Below are 19,260 nucleotides of genomic sequence, written 5' to 3'. Positions count from 1 at the left end.
ATTAATAGATCCCAAAAGTTTTTGAGCATCATGCAGTGTGGCTATCTGAGTATTAATAGATAGCTTTTGCGGAATTATGGAATGATTGGTAATTTTCCACCCGAGATAATTCCAGGGGGTTTGTTTTTGAATTTTTTCTGGTGAGACTTTCAAGCCTGCCTGATCGATGGCAGTTAACACAGATTCTATTGCTTTTTGTAAATCACCCTCAGTGGCAGCAGCAATTAACAGGTCATCCATATAATGATACAATATTACAGTTGGAAATTCAAGACGTACTGGGGCCAATATTTTGGCAACATACCACTGGCAGATTGTGGGGCTATTTTTCATGCCCTGAGGTAAAACCGTCCAATGGTAGCGTTTAAGAGGTGCTCCCATATTAAGGCTAGGCACAGAAAAGGCAAACTTAGGTGCATCATCAGGATGTAAAGGAATATCAAAAAAGCAATCTTTTAAATCAATAACAATCAAATTCCATTCCCGCGGGATCATTGTTGGTGAAGGGAGACCTGGTTGTAACGCTCCCATTGGCTCCATAACAGCATTAATTTTTCGTAAATCTTGCAATAATCTCCAACCACCTGATTTTTTCTTAATTACAAAAACAGGAGTATTCCACGGACTGAAAGTTGGAACTACATGTCCCTTTTTTAATTGAATTTGTACCAATTGTTCTAGGGCGGTGAGTTTTTCTTCTGATAAGGGCCACTGATTCACCCACACTGGCTCCTGTGTTTTCCAGGTTAATTGTGGAATTTCACGCCCTTCATCAGTGACCCTCGTTAAAAAACCGTTTCTAAATGCAATCCCCATTGTGATAGAACATCCCTTCCCCACAGATTCAATGGTACTGGCAATACAAAGGGTCGAGTACTAGCTACCCTGTTCTCAGGACCAATGATTTGAATAACATCTTCACTCTGGTAACTGTTACCAATTCCCCCTATTCCTGCTAATGGCTGTGCAGTGCGAGTTAGATTCCACTGGCGTGGCCACTTAGCTTGGGAGATTACGGTAACATCGGCACCTGTGTCAATAAGACCTGTTAACACAACTTGTTGATACCCATTTTTAAGTTTACATTGTTTCAATGGTCTGTCCTTTGAGATCGCATGTGTCCAGTATATTTGCGGGCAGCCTGTAGATCCGAAGGCACCCTGCCGCGTGACATCTGAGGGGAAAAAAATCAATATTTAAAGGTAACAACACCAATTGTGCTATTTTGCTTTTAGCGGGTATTTTGCAGGGTGGGGTAGGCGTCCAAGCCATTATTTTTATTTCTAATGCATCGTTGTCGATGACTCCTGGTAAAACAAAAAGACCACTAAAAGTACTTGATGACCGACCCACAATAAGACCCATAGTCCCGGACGGAAGAGGCCCTTGAAACAAAGTTTCTATTATATGCACCGAGGTGTCGGCAAGAATCACTGTGAACCGGGTCGATAAATCCAGTCCGGCGCTCCGTGCTGTTGCTCTTGTAAGAGCGAGGTCACTTGCTGTGGCGCATTGAGAACTGGATATTGCTGCATCGGGTATGTTTGAAATGACTGCTGAGCCGATGGGGTTTGATACGACAGAGGAACTTGTGTCTGCGCGCGGTGTCGTGCCACGCTGCGATAATAGTTTCCCTGCGGCTTTTTCGTGCCGTCGCTGTGCAGGGCGTGGGGGCACTGATAGCTATAGCCATGTCAATTTCTCCCGCATCTAAAGCCTGCTTTTTAATAGCAGCCCATACCGCGTATGGATCGTAATAATCGGGAATTAGATCTGGTTTTTGTCCTGTATCGAAAGGATCAGGCTCGAACGGATCGTCGCTCGGCGAATCCGGTCTGGTTACCTTGGCTACAGTTCTGGCAGGGGGAGCGTCTTCCTGCGCTCTTCCCTCTGGTAGCGGGGGGGCGCTGGGAACGGCAGAAGCGTCAGGAGAAGTGTTTGCTCGCTCCGATTCCTGCGCTTTAATCCCTTCAAATACTGTCCGCCAGGGAAATAGGAGTTTAAGTGCTTCATGATCCCCTCGCGTACTCAGGTCCCATAAACGAACTCCCGCTTTATCCCACAGTTCAGATTCAAAAATAGTAACAGCAGAAGTACCTGGGAATTTATCGCGGACCCATTTTAAAATGAGCTTAAGTGCACGATCCGAGATTTCTTTCTGTTGCTTAAGCAACAGTTCTCTCATAAGTCTATAAACGTCCTGTTCTTCATGGGAACTTTGATTACCCATGACTTCGTTTCTCCGAGCTCACCTGCCAAACGCAAGGAGGTGCAGACGGGCGGCCGCCCTCGTCCAGGCTTCTTTCAGCCTCAAATTCAAAGTTCTCGGAGACCTGCTGGCCGGCTGCTTCTTCAGCAGAATTCTTCCCGAATCATGTCCGGGGTCACCATTTTGCCGCAGCAAGGACGGGGACAACAGTTTGATGCAAACTAAATGCATTTATTCGTATCCTTACATGCAGTTATATACCTTTTCTTATCCCACTATTTCACAATGGTGATTTACTCAAGGAAAGAAATCGCACCTTATCTATATCACTAATCCCTTCAAGACAATCTCACAGTCAGGGGGCTGCGTAGTCAGGAAGTTCCATGCTTATCTAGCATAGCTCGGGACTATGTTTATCCCATGGTTTGTATGACAGACAGCTTGTCTCCATCGGTTGTGTTGCACTGTCTGTGCATATCACCTTTGTATCTACAGACACTGAGACTGAGAGAGATAGAAGCAAGGGAAACAGGGAAGATGGCAAGAGACACAGATGGGTAGGATGAGAGTAAGATGAAAAGCACAACTAAGATACAGAAAACACAGTCAAGGTGATCATATCAGAGAGGAGAAGCACACCACAGAGTGCAACAGCATGTGGGAGTGGTAAAGCAAATCCACAAGAGCAGATAAACACCTGAAAGAGGCAAAGCATGTGAAAAAGAGAGGCAAAGCATATGTAAGAGATGAAGCATGTCAGATTTGGTGACCAAGAAATTGGAATGCCTTGAGAGAGGATTGGGGTGAGCATGTTAGGGGTGGGGAAGGAAGAGAGAAGCAAGTGAAAGAGAAAGAAGAAACATGCAAATAAGAAGAAAGCAAGTGGCAGAGATACTATGCAAGTGAGAGGGAAAAGTATACAGAGGAAAAGTGTTTCAGAGAGAGGGCAGGTGAGGGGCATAGTGAGAAGGAAAGGTGAAAACAAAAGAGACAGCAGGAAAACTGATGAAAAGTAAATCGAGAGGGAGAGAGGGAAAGGTGGGGCTGAGGAGAGAGGAGGTAAGAGACTAAAGGGAGATGCAAGTGAAAGGGAAAGAGATGGCAAAGGTTAGCAAGGGCTAGCACAAGAGAGAGCAAAGTCACAAGCGACAAGTATGAGCAAGAGGAAAACTGCAGGCAAGAGAGATGAAAACTGCAACAGGCAGAAAACATGCAATATGAGGAAAGAGTTCAGGAAAGCAAGACAGAGAAGGGGAAAACAAAAGAGAGGAAAACCCAAGAAGACAAAAACCAACATACAAGTCAAAGGAACAAGAGACAAAAGGAAAGCATATAGGAGACAAAGCACAGGTGACAGAGCAAGAATGCATCAGAGAAATAAGGACAGTGAAGGGCATACTGTGCAACAGAGACAGGGAAAATGAGCCATGGAAATAAGGAAGCACAAGACAACGAAAGCATAACCAAGGGAAACTGCATGCAAATAAGAAAATGTTTCAGAGATGGAAAATCATGCAAGAGATGGTGAAATCAAAAGACAGAATGGCAAAGCAAAAGATGGAGAGCGGAAGTGAGGCTGAACAAGAGAAGAAAGTTGCAAAAGAAAGGGAATACAAGGGGAAGAAGAGTGTATCCAAGAGATAAGACAAGGGGCAGGAAGTTGAGAGGTAGGAAGTCCATTGGACAGAAAAGAAAAAACCTTGAGAGGTAAATCATGAAAGAAAGGCAAACAATATGCAAGGTAATAAAAAGGAAAAACAGTGAAAGTGTGTCAGAGAGATGTATAGCATGATATTGAGAAAGGCAGCACAAGAAATGGAAAGCAAAAACACTGGGGAAAGTGAGTGAGTTGGAAAGTGCATTGAAGAGGTGAGAAAAGGCATGGAGAAAGCAAGGGAACAGGTGAGGGAAGAAACATACTAGAAGGTGTGCTATTGAGTTTAAGCACACAAGGGAGGGATAAGAGGAAGAAGAGAAGCATGTGCAACAGGCAAACCACATCCAAAAATCCAAAAGAGAAGGAAAACATTTCTGAAACAAAAGGAGCCCAGGAGGAGGTAAAGCAAGAGCAGAAGCAAATGAGCAACCAGAGTGTAACACTAAACAACCAAGTGAGAGTACAAGAAATCACAAGCAGGAGAAGGTAAGTGCATCCAAGAAATATGATGGATGAGGAGAGCACAAGAGTGGGGAAGCCCATGAAAGAGAGGCTAAGCACGTGTGAGGAGAGGAAGCGTGTGCATGACAGGTGAGAAAAGCCTGCAAACAAGAGACAGGGAACATTGACACATGAGAGATGAAGTCCCAGACATGAAAGATGGGGAAGTGCATGGGGAGCATCTGTGAGAAAGTGGGAAAGCAAGATTGAGAGGAACAGCTTCAGCAGGGAGGAAGATGGGTGTAAAGAGACAGAGAGATAGGGATAGCAAAAGAGAAAAAAAGAAGTTTAACAACCCTGTGTGAAACCTCATTTGAGGTGCCCCAGTTCGCTTGGGACAACTCATGCGCATGAGCAAATACCTCCCTGATGAAGACAGACTAAGGAAATTGGGGTTGTTCAGCCTGGAGAAGAAGAGGCTCTGAGGTGACCTTATAGCAACCTTCCAATATCTAAAGGAGGCCTAAAAGAAAACTGAGATAGGGCTTTTTAAAAGGGTGTGTAGCGAGAGGACAAGGGGAAGTGGTTTAGAACTTAAAAGAAAGCAGATTTACATTAGATTATCATGAAGAAATTATTTCCTTGAGGGTGCCGAAACACTGGAACAGCTTGTCCAAGAAGTTGTGGCTGCCACCTCCCTGGAAGTGTTTAAGACCAGGTTGGGTGTGGCCTTGAGCAACATGGTCTAGTGGGAGGTGTCCCTGCCCATGCAGGGGGGTTGGAACTAGATGATCTTTAAGGCTGCTTACAGCCCTAGCAATTCCATTATTCTATGAATTCTAAACTTAGTATCCTTGCATCACTTTGCAGTTGGCATAAGCTGGTTGCAAATTTTAGTCACAAGTCAGAAAATGCTCAAGTGAGACAGTGTGAGAGGAAGAGAGGCAAAGCACATCAAAGAGGTGTAAAGTGTGTTGGAGACAGAAGGGAAGCTTTAACAGGAGGGAGGTGGTAATGGGAGAGCAAGAGAGTGATGGAGAAGATACCAAGAAAGGTACAGAGATACCAACTGAATGAGAGAGGACAGCAAGCAAGAGAGAACTAAGGACAGTAAGTCAGAGAGAGGAAGCACACACGGAAGTGTAAGCAGTACCAAGCTTTAGAGTCCTTCCTCACCTAGCAGCTAAGTGGACTTCCCAAATAATTTTTTTCAGATGTCAGTACAGATAAATCTTATTGCTTTAATCAGAACTCAGTAAAATTCCTTCTATTGCACCTCAGTGGCTATGATTTTTGAAAATTATATGCCGCATGACCACTTGCTATCCTGCAACTTTGATGCAAGTTTGCTTTCCTCTGTTAAGCTCCAACAGACATGTTTCACTAGCAGGGAGAACTATCAGAAATCTATTTAGAGAGAAAAAATTATAAGCCTTTCTTTCAATTTTTTTTTTATCTTTTCAGAGGCTTTTGAAGTCTTTATTGAGTCTTGCTAACAGATTCTGTATATATTACAATTATTCTTTGAAGAAATACTGGTTATTTGCCACTAGATCTCAGAATTTTTGCCTGAAATTGACATTCCACAGATTACTCCTGCCCAATGTAATTAATATGGATTCTCCTAATAGATGCAGTAAGTTTTTGTGTGTATTAAATTCAATGAACTTTTTTTCATAAGCAGCATTTGTAAATCTGTCCATACAGGATTGTGCAAAAATACCATCTCACAATGCAGAGTCTCCAAGCAAGACTGAAGAACTGCATTCTTTTATACAGCAAAGCAATATGGTATAACTGCTTTCTGGATAGAGTAAGAAGAAGCTTGTAGTTCTACAGATACACAGAGAACTTGAAGGCTGTACAGCAAACTCTGCTTGTGGCTTTGAGCATACTTTTGTAAGTCAGAAGAACACCAGAAGAGCAAAAGGAGAAGGACAATGTAACCATAAAAACTTCGAACTAGAGTTTGGACAACAAATTTTATAACCCTTTCATCTCAATTCAGGATTACTCACCAAAAAAAAAGTGCTTATGTTAAGTGGACTCAATCTAAGCCAGCAGTTCTGTTGATGCAAACGATCTCATACCAATGGCAATACACAGTATCAACATGACCATTTAAAAGCTGTGTGGCCAAATCTATGATGCATTTGGTCCGTAACTAGCACAATGGAGCACCAGTTCTCTATTAGGATCATCAGCCATTACTAGAAAACAAACCCCATGTCAGATATGCCAACTCTGCCAAAAATTAGAACCAAATTCTTTTAGTTTCAAATCTGTTCAAAAGCTTACATCTTTCTACACAAAGGAAAAATAACCTAACCCATCCCAAATTTGTGTATTTATAAATCCTGTGTACACACTTTCCTTAAAATTTACTTAGAAAGTTCTTCAGCTCCTAAAACACAGCTGCATAGCTGGTCCCTAGAGCAGGAGGATGACATTTATTTTGCAAATGGTTTTGAAAAAACTTGTCATTCATTTAGTATGTACAGACAACTGCATGCAATGCTACTTTGCTGGATCACTTTTCACTACTAAGAAAATATATTTCAATACCAAGAGTCATGGCAACCTGAGGAAAACCTCACAGGAAATGTTGTATCTGACCAGCATGGCAAAGGAATGAAACGGTATCTGTCATAGAGCACTAATGATGTCTAAGAGAACTCTTCAGCTATCACTGCAATGGCACCTAAGTGAGTAAAACTTAAAAATTTTGGCTTGTGGCAATAAAATCTCTCTCCAGTTTTATCAAATCATTTCCAGATTCCCATACACACCAGCAAATAAGTAGATACTTTCTTTTGTACCTTTCATTTATTTTTTTAATTAAGAGAGTGGAACAAATGGTAAACAATAGGTAACAGGTTTTATCATTCTAGGGAATGAAGCAGCAGTATATTCTTAGATGTAAACATTTGTTCAGCTTTAATTAAGCTAAGGAAGAGAGAATGGAATGAAATCAGAAGAATTAAAAACTACCTATGTAATATGTGGAAGGGCTCAGGGGAAAGAGTTTGGATTGTTCCTTTGTCTTTAAGGAGGGCTGCACTTTCCCCCTAGGACTCAAAAAAAGAAGTGTATTGAAAGATTCATTGCATGTCCCTCTAATGACAGAAAGAAAAAGAATTATATTAATATGGATTGTGAATGAGGGACTCCATGAATCAAACACATTAGGTTGAAGATGGCAAAACCTGATATTAATTACTGAAATTACTTTAGTTATTGCGCCTTCTGAATTCAGTTTAGATCAGCTATTATAAAAGAATTCACAGCAAAACTTAAGTTTGCTGTGCTGGCATTCTACATTAACAAATGGCATTAACAAACTACATTGCCATGGCCTAAAATTAAAATTTTTGCAACTATTAACATCCTCATGTTAGACATAACTTCCTTTTTCAATACCTAAAGCTGTTTGCTAACATGAAAGAGCCGTCGCAACTTCTGATGACTAAGGAAGCCAATAAGCACACAGCCTTCTAATGCTTAGGAAGATCCACCAGTTCACCCTGATAACTGACTCATTACACCAATTAAAACAAAGATTCCAATGTGCAAATAATCTGAAAACTATCACAATGTATAGCTAAAGAGTGACAACACTGTCAACGTTACACACATGATACACACATGAAAACTTTACATGGGGAGAAGCTTGTAAACGGAATCTTCCTGGAATGTACTGCACAGTCATTCAGATTATCCAAAAACATAGGTCAGATTATCAAAAAACATAGCCCTTTGCCCATTCATAAGAATCCCAAAAAACAATGTTCTACTTCAGATCAGAGCTATACAGAGGTCACTGCAAAAACTACCCTTACACGAATCAGGTGCTCTCTGGAATTTATGCAAGTCATACAGAGAATACTTGGTTTAGTTTAGGCATCTGTTTAATCAGTGCTCCCTGCTTTAAACATGGTTTCAAGAACTAATGCACAGTTTCCATGGAGACTGAAGCCAAAGAGTTATTTTTACTGTTTCTGTCTGTGAATATCCCATCCCATTTAAGCTGCCAAGTTCCTCAGGAGAGCCTAAAGGACTAAAAGTGGCAGTAATTTCCATGCAACTGTCTATCACATGCCATTTAATTATTTTAGAAATGTATATACCTTTCCCTATGAGCAGAATATTTTATAGTTCTATATGTTTCAGCAGATGGAAGCAAACTGGTTAATGGTTTCCAACTACATTTGCATAGCAAATTTATTATTTCAAGTTATTATTTCTATTCCATCTTACTATATGGGCCTGAAGATACATAGGCTACACATATCTAATGCACCTTCACCTTACAAAGAGGCTCTTAACACTATACCCCGTAACATCCTCACAGGCAAAGTGATGCAGTCAAAGCTACAATAGCGGATAGTGAGGTGGACTGAAAACTGGCTTCACTGCCAGGCTCACACAGCTGTGATTAGCAGCACAAAGGCCAGCAGCAGGTCAGAAACTATTCCTCATTCCCAGGGCTTTACACTGGGGCAAATACTATTTACCATCTTCATTAGTGACCTGGACAACAGGAGTGAGCGCCCCCTTGGTAAATCTGCAAACAATATAGGAGTGGAAGGAGTGGTTAATAGTGTAAGATGAGTCTACTGCCACTCAGAGGCACCTCAACAGACTAGAGAAATAAACTGTTAAAAAATGTAAGAAGTTTAACAGAGGAAGATGCCAAATCCTCCCCCTGGGGAAAAATAAACCCATGCACCAGAACAGGCTTGGGGCTGACCAAATGGAAAACAGCTTGTCAGAGAAGGTCCTAAGTTGGCCCTGGTGAGCAAAAAGTTAAACATTAGAAGGCAATGTTCCTTTAATCCAACCCAGTGCTATAGAGGGAAAAGTAGGGCCAGCAAGTTGAAGAACGTATCTTTCTCTGCTGAACAGTGGTGACACCACAACTGGGCTTCTGGATCCAGTTTTGGGTACTCCAGTGCAGGACAGAGGAAAATGGCTGCATGAGGAAGGCAAATTGTGCCCAAGAGTGGGAACATTCAAACAAGAAAGACAGAGAGAAAGCAGAACCCACAGAGGGAAAGTGCAAAAAAGTGCGACAGGGGAAATATGCCAGAGACAGAAAGCAGAAGAAAAAGGGGAAACATGCAACAGAGAGAGGGAAAAAGCATACATGAAAGAGTGGGAAAGTTTGAGAGAGGAGGAAAACAGGTAGAGTGTGAGGGAAAGAGAAGGTTTATTCAGACACAAGAGAGAAAAGTATACAAGAGTGATCAGCAGAAACAAAACTGCAACATGCAAAAGGACAAGACCATGCATACAAGTAAAAGCATGCATGAGGGAGAAAGCATGCTGAAATGGAATGGATTTGGGCTGGAAAGGAGCTCTAAAGGTCATTTAATCCAACCCCCTGCAGTAATCAGGGACACCCTCAACTAGATCAGGTTGCTCAGAGCCTCGTCAAGCCTCACCTTGAGTATCTCCAAGGATGAGGCCTCAACTACCCCCCTGGGCAACATGTTCCATTATTTCCACCAACCTAATGGTAAAGAGCCTTGTCCTAACATCCAATCTGAACCTGATCTTCTCTAATTTAAAACCATTGCCCCTTGTCCTATCACAACAGGCCCTTGAAATCAGTCCTTCTCCAGCCTTCCTGTAGGCCCCCTTCAGGTACAGATTAGATCTCCCCAGAGCCTTCTCTTCTCCAGGCTGAACAACCCCAGCTCCCTCAGTCTGTCTTTGCAGCAGAGGTGTTCCAGCCCCTGATCATTTTTGCAGCCCTCCTCTGGACCCATTCCATCAGGTCTATATTCTTCCTTTGAAGGAAGAACTGGATGCAGTACTCCAGGTGAGGTCTTACCAAAGCAAAGTGGCAGAACCACCTCTCTCAATCTGCTGGCCATGCTTCCTTTGAGGCAGCCCAGGATGCAACTGACCTTCTGGACTGCAAGCATTCACTGTTGGCTTGTGTCTAGCTTTCCACTCACCAGCACCCCCAGGTCCTTTTCTGCATGGCTGCTTTCTAAAACCTTATCCTCAAAGCCTGTACTGATAGTGCAGATTGTTCTGACCTCATGAAGTTGAACCTCATGAGGTTCACCTGGGCTCACCTCTCCAGTTTGTCCAGGTCCTTCTAGATGACATCCTGTCCCTCTGGCTTACTGACAGCACCACTCAGCTTGGTATCATCCACAAACTTGCTGATGGTGCACTCGATCCCACTGTCTATATCACTGATCAAAATATTAAATACTAAAATATTAACAGTACAGGTCCTGGTATGGACCACTTGTAACTGGTCTACATCTGGACTTGGAGCCAGTGACCACTACCCTCTGGATACAACCATCTAGCCAATTCCTTATCCACTGAGCAGTCCACCCATCAAATCCATACCTCTCCAGCTTGGCAAGTATGATATTGTGGGGGACTATGTCAAAGGCCTTGCAGCAGTCCAGACAGATCACACTGACAGGTCATCCCTTGTCCACTGATCTAGTTACCCTATCATAAAAAGCCACAGGTTGGTCAGGGAGGATTTGCCCTTAGTAAAGCCACACTGGCTGTCTTGGATCACCTCCCTGCCCTCCACATGCCTTACAGACACAGCAGAATCTGCTCCATGATGTTCCTTCCCAGGCACAGAGGTGAGGCTGACAGGTCGGTAGTTCCTATGGTCCTCCTTATTATCCTTTCTAAAAATGTGTGTAGTGTCCCTTCTTCCAGTCACCAGGGACTTCACCTGACTTCCATGACTTCTCAAGTATTATGGAGATTGGCTTGGCAGCTACATCCACCAATTCCCCCAGGATTCTGGGGTGCATCTCATCAGGTCCCATAGACTGATGTATGTTCAGGTTCCTCAGGTGGTCATGAACCTGATATTACATAGAGTGAATACTCTACTGCCCTGGCCACCTCCTTGTGTTTTTTTAACTTGGGAGGTACTGAGAGAGAGGTTGCCAGTTAAGACTGAGGAAAAAAAGCTGTTGAAAACCTCAGCCTTTTCCTCATCTGCTGTTAGAAGCTCGCCAGACTTGCTGTTCAGGGGGGGTATGTTTTCTTTAACCTTCTTTTTTTCAATGATGTACCTGTAGAATCACTTCTTGTTATTCTTTACAGCCCTTGCCAAGCCTAGCTCCAACTATGCCCTGTCCTCCCTGACCTCATCCCTACACAATCAGACAGCATCTCTATACTCTTCCCAAGATATCTGGTCCTCTCTTGAAATGTCAGTAGTTTTCTCTTGTCTTCTAGTCTGACGAGCAGGTCATGGCTCAACCATGCTGGTTTCTTCCCTTCCTTATTAGATTTCTTACACCTGGGGATCAATATCTCTTGCATTCTATGGACAGTGTCCCTGGAGATCTGCCAGCTCTTCTGTTCCATTGTCCCTGAGGACCAGTTCTCAGGGTGCCCCTGTTGAATAATTCCTTGAAGAGCTGGAGGTTTGCTTTTCTGAAATTCAGGGTCCTGACTGCTCCTTGACTGACTCATGACCCTTAGCACTGTGAATTCCACCAATGCATGGTCACTGCAGCCCATGCAAGGCTGCCTCCGGTCTTGAGATGCCTGATTAGCTTGCCTGCATTAGTGACCAACAGATCCTACCTTGTATCCCCTCAGGTAGGGGTGATTTCTGTCTTGCATTCTGGACCATATAAGGAAAGGAAAGGGTTTGAATTTAACTGACCAACACATACTACATATAAAAAGGCAAACAAGAAGCCTCTATAAATAACATTCTAAAGCATTCAGCAGTTTTAAAAAAAAAAACATTGAGTCTCCCATACATTTAAAACATAAGCAGCAGCTGACTCCTGTAGTTTCAGTTTTGGGTTCAACAACTAATGAATGACCAAGTAGTGACACAAACATCTGTCCAGCCATAGTGAAATAGAAGAACAAAATAAAAAGCATATGGACTAAGTTCAAAGCACCGTAACATGCCAACTTAACACAAGCCCCAGTGGCCACAGAGATTCCAATTCAGAGCTAATCACTGTTACAGAGAGTAAACAACCTTACCAGTTGACCCAACATACCTTAAATGGCTACAGACCCAAGCTACTTGGTGGATTCTACTTATATCAGTGATGTGGATATTACAGGTCACAGCTACCCACTTGAGAGCAGATTAAAGCATCACTGTACCTGGCAACATTACTAGCTGAGCTTTTAATCTGCGAAAGTTCAACCAAGAAAACATTGGAACAACAACCAGCACAACAACAACCTACTAGAGAGGCACATCATTTGAAACAATACTGAGTAAGTACAGATCCTTTAAGATTTTGCTACAGAAATTTTTTTATTATTTTGTTAGAGGAACATGTGGTACCATTTTCTCTTTATTGTATCTTAGTGTTAATCACAGTCTGTAGTCTAGGATTTAAACAACATAAAAACTTGAGCTCTTGGAAAACATTATGGGAACTCTTATTCTTTCCCTTTCTCTCCTGACAATGACACTGAGGTGGTCTGCTCCTCTGTGTTCAGAGTCCTCCAAGCACAAGCAAAAAGCCCCAGTTCCAAAATATCTATGGCATAATAATGAAGAACAGGAAGTGCAACTGCTATAAAACCAACAACACATAAACATAGATGTAACCTGTGAAAATGTCCATCACTATTTGTTAAAAAGCATGGAAGAGAGAAAAAAGAATTAGGAAAAACAGTAGATTAATAGAACGGGATCATGGGTCATATATTTACCAGAAGACAAGACTGTATGTAGACAGTATCTCTTTAAAGAGAGTTTAAAGAATGGAGAAAACTCACTGAGGTGAGATACTGGAAAAAATGTACTGATGGAGCAAAGAACTAACTAAATCTAAACTGAGGAGCACTGGAAACAGAGTTAAATCTGAGTTTAGAGTCAAAACACCAAGTAGTAAGGAAAATTCAAGAAAAGGGTTTCGGTGGTTATAAATATCTAGACATCAATACTTAGTGCATTCCAGAAGCAGAAAAATATCAGAGTGAGCAGAAAAAAAGACTGCTCACTTTTAGAGACTTTTAGAGGCATTACACATAAAGACCTATACTTAGACAGCATCAGTCTAAACAAAACCAAAGATGACTTCAACATAGCTGACCTCACACTAGAAGGCAACATTATAAGTGAGTCTCAATATACAATAAGGAGTACATTGCTAGAGTGATACAATCACCTAGCACTGGGCTGCCTAATTCCATGAAAGAGACAGATTTCTTTAGAGCAATATGGAAGGCAGACAAATCATGGAACAGGATGAGTAACACTACTTGCTAAATGTTCCTGTTAATACAGAGCAATGGACACAATGCCTGTGTACGAATTTAGCCTATTAGAATAGGTCTTTTGTGGTTCAAAAACCTTCACTATGCTTCTTGGTTAGCTGGGGACCCTATCTTCTTACAACCTTGATGAACATACAGGTTCCAAGTGTAGGTGCAGCCCAAAACAAACAAGCAAAAGAAGAGCGAAGCAAGAAAACAAAAAGCACCAGCAGGATGAGACCAGATGACACTCTGTAGATAAATGGAAGACAGTTTTACAAACTAAGGCAAAGAGTCATGATAAACTAAGTACTGTCTAAAGTCCTACTTGCCAAGCCTGCATCATTTTGCACCCCACAAAAAAAAAAAAAGTAAAAGGAGTACACTTAATTCCACAGAAAACAGAAAATATTGCTAGTTGCTGTCAAATGCCATTTCTGTGGAAATGTCTCAAGTTTTTTGCACTTCTGAATTGATATTATACAATACAGAATTTACAGCTCCTCTCTATTTTAACATACTGTATCTCTGAGTTTTTAAGCCTGGGATGATGAGTTAAATGCAGTATTAGAGAGTCCAATTGGGTTTTACATGCACACTTTTAAGTTACGGAAGCCATTTTCCAACTGTGTTTCCTATGTTTTCAAGTTCCTTTAACACGAACCATTTGCTACACAAGATAGCCAAAAGTACAAATACTTTAGCTGCAAATGACTGCAATAACCAGCAACATAAAATAAATCTGTTTTATTTGTAAAATGTTGTGTGTTATTATGCTAAACAGGGACAGACATTCAAAGAACATGAGGTTAGTGGAGTCTGAATTCTATTCTATTACTTTAAGAAGTTCTTCCCAGATGTGCTATTTCATAGGTGCCAAGATGAATGCTTTTAGGCAGCACATGTCGTTAAAACAAAATGCATTCAAATTTTAAGTAATTTATCACAGCAAACTGAGAAATCATTGAGAAACAAAATTAGTGAAACATACATATATATTCCCAGCACTAAGTTTCTGGAAAGAAAATTAAACTGGAAGATTGAGGTCATACAAACTCATACCAAACAAAGAACATGCATTTTCTTAGAAGAAAACTGAATTCCAAGAAAAAAAACAGATGTGAAAAAGCTACTTGCTTGTACACTGTGTGGAAGATGTTTGTATCTACATTACTTTAGTCTAAAACCTGATTACCTGCTAACTTCAGAACTCAAGTAGCACAGCAGATGAATGGCCCAAAGCAAAGGTCCTGCATACGTTGCAAATACTGTAAGGAAGATAGCTGGTACTTCTACATAGCTTTCCAGTCCCACAAAACCTGCTGAAACATCCACCGTAGCAATGCCATTTGAATTTCCCTGAAAATAAGAGTAAAAAATAAAGACTCAAGTATCTCCTAAAAACATACTTAAAATATTTAGAATTATATTAATTACTGCAACAGTTAAAAGACCTACTCTTTACAGTTCAGCTATAGTATTTGTTAGAATGTCAATAAAGCAGCTTACCAAACAAGAGCCTCTATTTATGATTACAGACTAATGAAGGCATAAACAAAATGATCTTTTGATTGTTTTGTCTTCATTATTAACATGCCTGTAATTTAATAAATTACATCCAAAAAGAGTTTAAAGCAGCTACACTTGTTGATTTCAGTCACAGTAATGAAAAGAATGCATTTTTTCATCACATGTAATTCAAACCCAAAATTTTAGGCCTGTTAAAGTTACACAATTGGAACTGTCCCTACAGATTTTTAAGGTCAGACAAGGCTCTGAGCAACCTCATCAAGTGGAAGGTGTCCCTGCCCATGGGAGGGGGGTTGGAATCAGATGATCTTAAAGGTCCTTTACAACCCTCAAAATTCTATGATTCTATAATTGTATAAAATAAATATTTCTTGCCCTTAGAGAAAGGGTATGTTTTACCAGGTTTTCTTTTCCCATGACCACGACCACTAAATGACAAGGGACTGTTATTTAAATAAATTGAAAGTATTTTCCACTGAAAATGCCCAAGTTTTTACCTTTGTACTCAAGACACCTAAATCACAATCCTGTGATTAAGGCAGAATACTTCTTAGCTTAGCAGGTCACTGACAGGTTTCCTCAGACTACTGCAAAAGCTCTCAGATATTCTTACTTGGAGAAGATGATAGGTTTCTACAGTATTGGTATTCACATTCTCTTCTCCCCCTAGAGAATCCCAGAACAGCCCATATCAAAGGGCTGTCACCACCAATAGCCTCAGACCCAATCTCAGCAGAGCATGAAGAATGGCAGCTCCCTCTTTCCCTCTGACCTTAGTGACTTCAGTCTTCTTAGGAGGTATGGATAAGAGTGAGTGAAGTTAAGCCTGGGAAGAAGGGAGCGGTGGAGAAAGGTGTTAGAAGATTTAGTTTTTATTTCTGATGATCCTACCCTGATTTGATTGCTAATTAATTTTCCTCAAGTTGAATCTTTTGCCCATGATGGTAATTCGTGAGTGACTCGCTCTGTCCATATCTCAACTCACAAGCCTTTATTATTTATAAAAATTACTTATATTGATTTTATTTCTCATTTCCAGCTGAGGAAAGGAGTGATGGGAATGGCTTTGCTGAGCATCTGACATACAGCTAAGGTTGAACAACTAGCCTGAAAAATAGTTATCTTTTTCACATACCTAAGTAAATAGGGACTAGAAGAGCAAAAACCCTGTTCCTGAAGCAGCTCTAAAATCTAAGGAGTAAAAAGCCCTCCTTGTTGACAGGACTGTTCAGAACTCATCAGCAGCAGTCACTATCCCTCTGTGTCCTACCATGAAGGTATCTCCAGAATGTAAAGGGAGCCTGAAGCTCTAAGACAGCAGTAAAGTTTAGATTTTACCACAACATATAGCAGGGAAATCTTGACTTATGACTGTCAGTCTTCCTTATTTTGAGCTTCACCATGGACCACATTGCATCACCGTAATCAATTACTGTTAAGCATTTAGCATACTGTTTAGCAATGGCAGCAGCACAGAAAAGAATAACTAATAACAAGCAGCTAATAAAAGAGCTGTGCCCTCTAACCTATGAGAATAGAGAAGAAAACCATAAAACAAGAGTCCTCCTCATGTACTGATGATGTGGCATGAGTAGAAAGGTCAGGCTGCAACATTTTTGAGAGCAAGGCTTCTCCTGAACAAGCACAAGTTTGATGGACAGGCAGAGAGACAACCTCATGTCTTTTCTCTTAATCTCTTTGTCCACAAGAACAGATCTTTTCCCTGAAACACCTACTTATTTTCTCTTTCCCCTCCTCCTCTGTAGAATGTGTGCAGAGCAAAAAAGCTACAACATCAGGAATCTTGGAGCGACTCCCCATCGTGTGGCATGAGAGAAGAAACAAGAATAAACGCTGTACATGTGAGTGTATGTCATTGTCCTGGCACAACAGCACAAAAAGATGTATTCTCTGGAAAGTAATGAGGGCAGAGAAAGGAAACAGAAGGAACAATGTGCTCTCCACCTTTTCCCCGATGCCCTGTGGTCCCTTTCAGTCCAGCTTATTTTATGGCTACCCAGTGCTCACTCCAGCTACCTTTGACTTTATTTTAAGTGACGATGTAGAGCAAGGAGACCAAAGATGCACTTGGGCCCACACACTCAAAATTGCAACCACACTGAATGCTGAGTCCACCAGGAATCTGCTGAGTCTCATTGATGTCTTCACATTTATGACTGGAAGAGCCCTGCTGAGCATTCTTTCTTCACATTAGATACCTTTTTTCAAGACTAAGTCATATATTTGAACTTAATTTTCATAGCTCATAAATTCTAGTACTCCATAATAATAATACATAAATAAATGGCAATTCAGACTGCTTTTATTTTGAAGTATCACACAAGTATTTCAAACAGTGCAATACCGTATTGTGAAAAGGGCAGAAAGTGGAAGGAAACGATGCGCTATTGCATAAAAGCATTCCATGATAATCCATCATCATCTAGATCAATGGAGCATAAATTTTAAAGAAGAATAGCTACAGAAACTAGCCAGCAGCTTTGCTATAGTAACAGAGGAGAATCCTCTGTTACTATAGCCAGTAATGAAAACAATCTAAAATCCTCCCCAAAGCTGCAATGATTTTTCTGAAAACTTTTCAGATACCACACCACTTACTGAATATGAGCTACTAATTACAGTATCTCAATGACTGCCATTGAACTGGGAAGTATATAGGAGCAGGACAAAACTGAGATGCTTCCAGCTTGCTTAACAATTGATTTAACACAGCAGGCTGTTACCACACTTCACCTGAGCCCTGCACAAAATTGTAAGCCTTTCCAATAACTGGAATTCTATAAACAAGCAAAAAATGAGGAATTTACATTAATTATTTGATGCAAATAATTTATGGTTTAAAATTAAAGTAATTGGAAGAAGCTGTCCAGAAAGATTCTGCAGTCTTGGTCTCAAGCCCTTGAGAAACCTCACAGCTGATGCTGCTCTAAGAATAGGGTTGAACTGTGGACCTTCTGAGATCCTCCTCAACATATATTATCCTACAATGCTTTGAAGTCATAAATGCTTTAAAATATCACTCAATCCATCTCTCTACATAAAAGCAAGATGAATTAGGTGTAAACAATTCTGAAAATGTACAAACCTATTCTTTTCTTCTCCAGTCATTAAAAGTACTAGAACATACAAACAAGGTTTTGAGACTGCATTTTCTCTCTCATCTTCTGCAGATGTACTGCTCTAATGATGGGAACAAAAAAACACATGAGTAGTAAATAAGTACATGGAATTTTTGGTTTAATTGTGAGCTTTAATTCAATGTATTTTAAAGATTTTAAGTATTCAGGAACATAGAATCATAGAACCACAATATCATTCAGGTTGGAAAACACCTGTAAGATAATCCAGTCCAAACTTTAACCTAACTCTACCAGAGAAGCTTTACCAGCCCACTGCTAAACCATGTTCCTAAGCATTGTATCTAGATGATTTTTAAACACATTCAGAGATGGTGATTTAAGCACTTTCCTCGGCAGCCCATTTCAGTTCTTAAGAACCCTTTCAGTAAGGAAGTTTTTCCTAAAATCCAACCTAAACATCCTCTGATTTAATATGAAGACATTTCCTCTACTCCTAGTAGAGAAGAGACCGACAGCCCCTTTGCTACAGCCTCCTTTCTGGCAGTTGTACAGAGCACTGAGGTCTCCCATCTGCCTCCTCTTCTTCAGATGAAACAGCCCCAGTGCCCTTAGCCACTCAAAAGGTTTGTCTTTCAGACCTTTCACCAGCTTTGTTGCTCTTTGGACTCATTCCATAACCTTGATGTCATTACTGTATTGAAGCACCACAAATATAAGCACAGTACTCAAGGTGAGGCCTCACCAGTGCCAAGTACAGGGGGAAACATTTTTTTCTTAATTTTTTTAGGAGCTTCTGTATTTAAGGGAAGCAACCAAGACATTTATTGCTGCTTTCACCATATATGAAGGGCAAGGAGAAATGATAAACATATAAAGTACTTCTGCTAAGTGACTCATGGATTATAAGATGTGGACAACTCAGAGTTTAAGAGTATAAAAACAATCAAGCTTGTCAAAAAATTCACTAAGAGGTTACCAAGCTTGCAATAAAATCCTAACAAGTAAGTAGTACTCTGTCTAAATGTATTAATTCCATATCTGCTTGACAATACTGGAGTATTTTTCTTACTCTTCATCAATTTACA

The 19,260-nt window shown here is 40.8% G+C and overlaps 1 protein-coding gene across 1 annotated transcript in view; it reads right to left on the bottom strand.

The window, feature by feature from the left end:
* PIGG (phosphatidylinositol glycan anchor biosynthesis class G) overlaps positions 1–19,260 on the bottom strand; it is an 88,041-nt gene that overhangs the window by 14,716 nt on the left and 54,065 nt on the right. Inside the window, exon 12 of the mRNA XM_030467779.1 lies at positions 14,740–14,903. Within this exon, the coding sequence (XP_030323639.1) occupies positions 14,740–14,903 (164 nt within the window). The remainder of the gene's footprint in view (positions 1–14,739; positions 14,904–19,260) is intronic.

The sequence above is a fragment of the Calypte anna genome, chromosome Z (genome assembly GCF_003957555.1).
Source record: "Calypte anna isolate BGI_N300 chromosome Z, bCalAnn1_v1.p, whole genome shotgun sequence".
Classification (NCBI taxonomy): Eukaryota; Metazoa; Chordata; class Aves; order Apodiformes; family Trochilidae; genus Calypte; species Calypte anna.
The sequence above is the reverse complement of the archived record's forward strand: the minus strand, read 5'-3'. Positions and strand labels throughout refer to the sequence as shown.